Genomic DNA, 7882 nt, shown 5'->3' on the forward strand with positions numbered 1-7882 from the left:
TACATACACCAGCTAATGAAGGATACTCAACACTTGATAATTCTCTAAGTGAAATGTTAAAATTTTGTTTAGACTTTGAAACATTAGCACATTTGGAAAATTCATGCTGTTGTGTTCACACTTCAGCCTAGGTGTATATATTTGGCTATGCATGGTGCTGGCTGTCATGAATGTAGTGCAACACTACATCTATTTTTAGAAGTAACAGCCCAGTCATTCTACTACAGAATTCAAGACTGGATCTACCTAATCTGCTCTCTGCTACTATTCCCTATATTTTTAATTTTTTTTTTTTAGAATCTTAAACCACAAGAAGGAACTTGCACTCATGCCACAGTTATCTTCTGAAGTGAACACCAGATGTCTTCAATCTTCTTTGCAGGGAATAACATAAAGCTGGAAGATCTAGAGCCAGCAGTTAACAAGAAACCTAATCGGTAGACATAGCTGTATTTCTTGAATGCAGAATCTTAGAATAATCTAGTCTGACATGATTTAGTCTTCTACAAACACCAGTGTGTTTACAAGTTAATGAAAAAAGCAAAAAGCAAAGGCATTTCATTTATATAAAGTTTTATTATCCTTCAACCCCATTACTTCAGCCTTAGCAAAGATGTGCTCCCCTAGGTAGGAAGGTTTTCAACTGACTGACTGGAAACATCTACACTAGGACGGATTTTAGAACCAGCCTTTCATTAATACAGCCAGGCACAAAAAAGCAGTTGAAATCCTGACCACCTGAAAGGCTGCAAAGCAACAAAAGAAGATCCAGGAGGACTTTCATGATTTTCTGTATTTGAATAGAGAATCTGTCCTCTGCACTGATCACTGAATAGTTAAAAAGCAATTAACTGCAACATTCAAGAAATAGATGCATTCAACATTTCGAGCTGTGGTCAGAAACACGTGCAGCCATTTTTCCACTTATGAACCTTGGGGTTTTATCTTCTCAGCAGCTTCAAGGACAGATGTAAGGTTGACTTTGTCTCCAAATTCTTTTTCACGATGCTCCAGTAAAACACCCTAGTCAAAGACACAAGAGAGAAATTCTTACACTAGTATCCCTACAGCAGATCAACTGGCCAGCAACTGAACAATTACGCAGAAGAAACTTTTAGTCTCACAGAAGACATAAAAGCCCAGGGAGATGGTCTGCAGTACCTGTCTTCCAGCACCGATCACATATACTCCTCCCAGGGTGAATCCTTCTCCTTCCAGGTTACCACTATACCCGCTTTTCCAAGCACGGAAGAAATTTTGCCAGACTCCATAGCGGAAGAAACCCGATATCATCATTTTTCGTCTGCGTGGTCCATAGAAGCCTTTCTGCAGGGAAACAGAACATATCTCAGCAAAGCGAAAAGAACTTTTCCTCTCAAATGAAATTCAGGAAACCAGGCAGCCCTGTATCCAAGAAAGGTCACACCACACAACAGCTAACCAGGCATAGCTAAAAAGAAACTGCATCTGAACTAACCTCCTTAACACACTACCTCACCACTTGACTCCACAGTCAACTAGTGGCACTGCCACTATTCATGTGGATTTTAAGCTGATCCACAGGTATTTCAGCCCTGTGTATATCTACATCCCTGTTGCTGACAAAAAGGGTGCTTTGTGATAAACATCTTTTTTATTTTTGAAGTATGACAATAAAAATCCTAGTAGGGGTACAAGTCCTGAAACTTTTATCACCACCTGTTTTGTCTGGGGTTTCCGTTTTGTGAATCTGGTTGATTATTTTTTTTAAATCAGCCTGATTTTTCACACAGGCAGAATGTGGAGGGACGATTAACATATCTGCTATTGATTTGAGTATTACATATTCTTTTTCCTTCAGAAGCCAAATGATTTCTGAATGCATCTTCTCGGTTAAGGAATAAGCAGGGCCGTAGTTTTGAAGGATATGAAATTAGGAATAAAGCATGTGCTGCTGTACTGGGACAAGCCATATCACTGCAATTTGGCCTGTATATCAGGAATTAATTATGTTTATTATGTTCAGACCTTGATTCATACACCACAAATGTCACACTGCCAGTGGAAGAAAGGACTAAATAATATGCCATCTTGTTTACCTGTTAAAGGGGAGGGGAGGAACAATACTGCAAAAGCATGTTGTCAGTGCATAGCTACAGGTGATTTTGTAAGCTGAGCAGGATATATATACATAAAAGCAGAACTAATTAACTTCTTGAACTACTTAAACTTCTTAAAACTTCTTAAACTACAATGCTACTCAATCTTTTCTCATTCAGACCACATTCCATCTCTATTATTTATACAAGCTCTTCAAAAAGGACATTCACAAGTTTGTTTTTAAACAAAAGGAGAACACCAGCTTAACTATACCTTTTCATCCAGAAAGATTTCTCCTTTGAAATAAGGTTGAAAATCCTCCACTTCAGTCCCTATCTTCTCTTTCACAACAGCATAGAGAGGGACACCCAATTTTGACAGTTGAGGTTTCAGAGAGGAGAGCTCAGAAGCCTCCTAAGAAAGGAAAAAAAAACCCAAACATTTTAGGCAGTAAATGGAAATTGAAAGCTTCACCTTGAATTTCAAGGACATCAGAAACATACATAAGTTCTAGCTTGAGGCACAAAACAGAAACAGACCTATAAATCAGACTTTTAAGCTAGCTTTACTCACAGGCAGGTCTTCATTAGATTTAGTAAAATTTTATTCAGTAAGCATGGAGTAAGGAGATTTTTTTGAGCATTTACTGGATAAAATACTAAAATCCTGGAGAAAACGTATTTTTAACTCAAAGCTGTAGGTATACCTTGCCTGTGCTAGGACTTCAACTATCTTTTCAAGTGTTTACAGAACATTAAAAAGGTACTGCCTACACATCACTTAACCTTCCCAGGCCAGAATTTCCAATCCTTTTTTCCAAATAGCCATCATTATCAGGCCCTTTTTGCACGCTATTTTGAGGGCTCTATGCAGAAGCAGGCTATGCAAGTGCAGATTAAGTAATGGAGTGAAGATGCACTATCCTTTCTAGATCGTGAAAATAATCAGAGAATTTCTTTAGCCACCTTCAGTATCCGAGAAGCAATAATGCTGCTTCTGGTGTGTGAGTGCAAGGTGTCAACATTCATCTGCTGGACTTCTTGTTCTGCTGAAGGAATGCCAGATCCCACAGTTTATACAAAGACCTCTGAGGTTTCCAACAGATGAGACTGTAGATTATAAATTTGTTTCATTTCATCTAGTAGGTGTCCCTGCCTATAGAAGGGGGGTGGAACTAGCTGATCTTTGAGGTGTCTTTCAACCCAAACCATTCTATAATCTCCAGTGGAGAAAGGTCATTTTTACTAGACAAAACTCCCACAAAGCACTCCACACTTGTAAAAAATTTATGCAGCTGACATGAACACACTCAGCCACCTAACCAAAATGTCTTAACTCAAAGGCTTGCAGGACATCTAGAATTTACCAAGTAGCAGACAGATAGGAGAAAAGACATTGGAGAAAGACATCAGTAGCTGAAAGGGTAAAGGCAGCTTTGCAGTTAGTTCAGTACTCTGTCTTTTCAGAGGAAATGGATAAGCATTCATCAGCATCACAAGCAAACAGAGTAGTGAGTGGTGAGAATTAAAGGATCATTGCTTACACACGCAGATCTTTTCCCTTGTTTCTCTTCTTAGAGATCTGGTAATAACTTTCTGATTTCTCTCAACAAAATGCCTGATGATCTTCCTAAAAGGCGCATTAGTAACAACAGAACAATTTTGTCTGGGATTTTTTTATATAATTCAAAAATCTTGTAACCAACAAAACAAAAAAGATTTATATTGTGACGTAACATTTCTGAGAACTGACATTCCAGGCTAGTACAGGGGTGCCCTGAAATGACTGTCTCTGGAGAGACAGCAATACCATCAAACCCTGATTAGCCTTTTGGAGAAGAAAAAGCCAAAAAAGTCTGGTTTTGTGGGCAAATATATCACGTAACAGCTGTACAGCCTTACCACAGGACTATGACCATTTCATCTGGTCTGTGAAACTGTTATCTTGCTTTTGCAAAAAGTGGACAAGCACAACCTAGCAAAAGTTTCTCTTTCCACTGAGGCAGGGGCAACCCAAAAGAACAATTCCCATTTCAGCTGATCCCTCTAATAGTTTAACTAAGGCTCTTCACTACTTTAGACTGCTTGAGCTGATACCTACAATATTTAGCAAGCCCACAGCACTTTCACAATGACTGGAGCACTGGATCACTGCATGGCTGGATCCAGACTATGAGATACAGAAGTGCAGTTCTGTTAAATATAGTCTTATGTTAAAAAAAAAAATAAAAAATAAAGCAGATGAGTTAGGATGCAGATGATAAAGATAAAAGACTGTATTTCTTAAGTCTACAAGCCTCAATTCTCAATGATCCAAAAGGACTTGTGACATCCTCTGCAGTGGATAAAGGATGTGTGTCCTCACCACTGAGATTAGGTTGGTGATCTGTGAGGTAGAATGGCAACTTTACATGCTGCCCCTGTGTCCAGGGAAGCATATATTTGTTCTTGGTGCTGTCAACAAGGCCAAAGTTCAATATCCTTTCCAAGGTGTAAGATAGTGGGAACCAACTGTACCTTGGTTCTTGCAAAAAAACCCAAACAACCCAAGCCAGCCTACTTCCTGCAGGTTAACAGATATGGCAAGCCACTACATAGAACCATTCCATCAGCTCAGTCAGTGACAGTGGAGAAAGCAGCAGTTTTAACACTATGGAGAAATATTAATGGACCAAAACAAATAGCAGACTGAACTGGCTAACTTTTTCTTAGGAGAAAGGTGAGAGTTAACTCACCCAAATGCTTTGAACACACCACAATCAAAAATAACTTCAGTTTAGGCAATTTAAAAGTTTTTTTAAACAGTCTCATGGTTAAAATACAATTATTTGCCCTAATTAGCTGATCGAATGACTGCCTCTCTTAAAAATTTGAAGTTTTGAACCAAGAAAAAGAACTAGAAAAATTAAATTTCTCGCCTCAATATTTTCCCGAAACAAGCAAACAAACAAAAATAACAACAACCCACAGTTCCCTGAATTGGCACTTTATTTCTACTTAGGAAGGTAGTATTAAAAAAAAAACCCCAAAACCTGAATGAATTCCTGTCTGACTGTATGTGAAAGGCACAGTCAGGCACATAGTGTGTTCTCTGCCTGCCTACGCTACACCTGTTCTGACAGCAAAGGACTTTAATATTTGACCTTCCACGAACTGTACATATACTTAAGCAGTTCCCACTGATAGGAGCAGATCCCTTAATTAAGAGGTTGCAACATTAACTACTCCATGTCATAGTGAGTAACAACGTAACAGCTATTTTTTAACCCCATAGCTATGAGAAAAATAATGGCCAAGGTGCAAGTTATGGCTCTTCCCAGGCACATGGTACATTCAAATCATATTTTAAGTGTCTTCTCCCACCTCCACCCAAGGAGCCTAATGCCAACTTAAGGATCAGATTTTGTTTCCAAACCCTCCTTGTTACGAACAGTAACTCCTTGTCGTCAGACTCTTCACCATCTTGCCTCACATTCAGCATCCAGAACAGTGAGGGACTCCCAGGTATGCACATCTTTTTGCTGACGAAGTTTATACAATGGCTTTTTGCCAGTCTAGTCCTAGGCTACTTTTGACCAGAGACTCAAAGAGGCTCATGGAGGTTTATTTTGGACATAGGGAATACAACTAGCTCGTAAGACTCATTACTAGCTGGATTTTGTGTAGTCTTCCTTTATAATTATCATTGGCTAGGTCCCTGACAGATGTAAAAATGATGCAGCCATTGCCTTCAGAAGGAAAATTTCAGGATCTATACAAATCAGCTACATAAATTATACAAATCAGGCTATACAAATCAGCTGCAAAGAAAACTAAGTATGCTGTTAGGTGGTGACTTGTTTGGGCTAGGAAACAAGCCCTTTCATATAATTCATATGTATCTGTCCTATTCACCCTGTCCCTTTATTTAAAGGTATCTATGCAAGTAGAGTTCAACTCTTCCTAATTAATTCCTAAGCCCAACAATTACCTCTCTGCACAAAAAACATCCAGGTCTTCGCACAGCCATGATCACTGCACCATTTTTCCTCCATAGTTCACCTGCTTTGAATGTCCTTTGTTCTGTGTATACAGGAGAAACAGCATCAACAATAATATCAGCCATTCTTGCATATAATGACTAATGCTATAAGGACCAACAAAAAGCACTGCAGGGAATTCCACATTCAAACAGTTCTATCAGAAAAAAAATAAATCTGTATGCATATCAGGGTATTATTCTTTTATTGATTTTTAGAAGCATGTCACGTTTCATCCAGAAGTAAGCTTTAGTTGCTTTTCCTTCACCAAAATTATCAGCTATCAAAGACACCAACTATGTGTCATAACAAGAAAAGACTAAGAAAACCTCTTCCATCAAAGGTTCTCTTCCTTACAAAGGTTCTTATAAAAACCAAATTATAAAGGAATGTGGACTGAAACATCCAGAATCTTACCTGATCCCAAAGATTTTAGCTCTATCCCCTCTAAAAACTCCAACGTAGCTTTTTCTGGTTTGGACAAAAAAAAATCAGTGTTAGCAATGACGATCCCTGTCACAGCTGCACCAAGAGCTCCAAGACCAATAGACCACATGCCCATGGTGAAGATTCCCAAGTCAGGCAGGAAGGACATTTCTGGAAAAAGAAAGAAGAAAACAGCTCTAACATTGGGCACCAATAATGCCAGACAACGGGGAACTGGATTAAAACAACAACTAACAGCTCACACTGATATTTTTGGTTTGATTGGAGATGATCTGTGCATTCTTGTACTGAACTGAATTTTAGAAGAGCAAGATAACATTCCAGTTCTGTGCCTGACCCACATCAAAACTATTAACAAGATATTCTTCCCTTTTCCTGCTACCAGAATTACAGAAATATTAATGATTAAAGTGCTCAAATGCAATGAAGAGAAAGATGATTGAAGTGTATGTGCGTCATAAACCACAGAATCATAGTTTGGGTTGCAAGGAACCTTCAAAGGTCATCTAGGCCAACACCCCTTGCAATGAGACCACAGACCATCTAACAAAATGTTAGCCAGTAACATAAATTATTACACTAAGACAGTGGTATCTTTCAAAATAGAAGTATTTGTAAGATTAAATGTTCATACACACCCAATCTATATTAAACAGTGAACTTTACAACTACGCCACAGAAGACTTAAAAAAAAACAAAAACAACCAACAAACAAAATCTGTATCTGGTTCACTGTAACTGGTAACCTTTTCTGTTCCCTACAATTTCATCCTAGAACCAAAGCAGGCATCAAGCCAGTATGAGAGCTCATCAGTCTTGCCTGCAGACAGAAATACGTAGTCTTGCAACCACTTTATTAGATGCTGTGCTCCAACATTACAAACATGCACCGGACAGCATCTTCTATATACTGACCAATTCCCACTCTTGCTAAAGCAGAAATGACATCAGGAACAAACAACTTTGGTTAGAAGTGGTAACACTGAGACAGAAACCATTAAATATGCATGCTCAAGTCTGACAGTACAAACACTGCTGCTTGTTACCAGTGACTAATTTGGTGGCAATTTTATTTAACCACCATCCATTCACAAATCCCCCCCCCAGCCAAATCCTGACCCTTGCATGTTTCACAAGCCTGGTAGGGGCTGACAGCCTCCTTCCAGTGAGGCTGTATCAGTTATGAGGATTCAAGAAAGCACACTTAGCCCTGCCTCATGGACAAAATTCAAGATCCAGCTCTGAGCCGTAATTGGCACAAGAGTCATTGGAGTTTTGGCAGTATAAGGAGTCACTTCACGCTTATTGCAACAGTTATGTGTTACAAAGGGCTGTAGA

At 38.9% G+C, this 7882-nt stretch overlaps 1 protein-coding gene across 1 annotated transcript; it reads right to left on the reverse strand.

Annotated features, from left to right (window-relative positions):
• Window positions 1-556: 556 nt before the first annotated feature.
• On the reverse strand, window positions 557-6727 carry PRXL2A (peroxiredoxin like 2A). The gene is made up of 5 exons (XM_061373785.1): window positions 6515-6727; window positions 6049-6140; window positions 2353-2493; window positions 1162-1326; window positions 557-1023 (listed from the first exon to the last, which is right to left on the reverse strand). Exons 1-5 carry the CDS (start codon window positions 6690-6692, stop codon window positions 925-927), a joined length of 675 nt encoding a protein of 224 aa, XP_061229769.1. The 5' UTR covers window positions 6693-6727; the 3' UTR covers window positions 557-924.
• Window positions 6728-7882: the final 1155 nt, after the last annotated feature.

This window comes from Neopsephotus bourkii, unplaced genomic scaffold (assembly GCF_033783945.1).
Source record: "Neopsephotus bourkii isolate Nb327-2 ecotype Australia unplaced genomic scaffold, CSIRO-AGI_Nbou_v1 NB_1634, whole genome shotgun sequence".
In the NCBI taxonomy this organism is placed as follows: Eukaryota; Metazoa; Chordata; class Aves; order Psittaciformes; family Psittacidae; genus Neopsephotus; species Neopsephotus bourkii.

What these genes read in the sequence shown, in the direction of transcription:
- PRXL2A (XM_061373785.1), bottom strand. Translation starts at nt 6,692, where the DNA reads ATGTCCTTCCTGCCTGACTTGGGAATCTTCACCATGGGCATGTGGTCT. An exon ending in GCTAAAATCTTTGGGATCAG is followed by an intron (nt 6,141 to 6,514) that starts GTAAGATTCTGG and finishes CTGTATACACAG; the next exon opens with AACAAAGGACATTCAAAGCA. An exon ending in AAATCTTTCTGGATGAAAAG is followed by an intron (nt 1,327 to 2,352) that starts GTATAGTTAAGC and finishes GTTTCCCTGCAG; the next exon opens with AAAGGCTTCTATGGACCACG.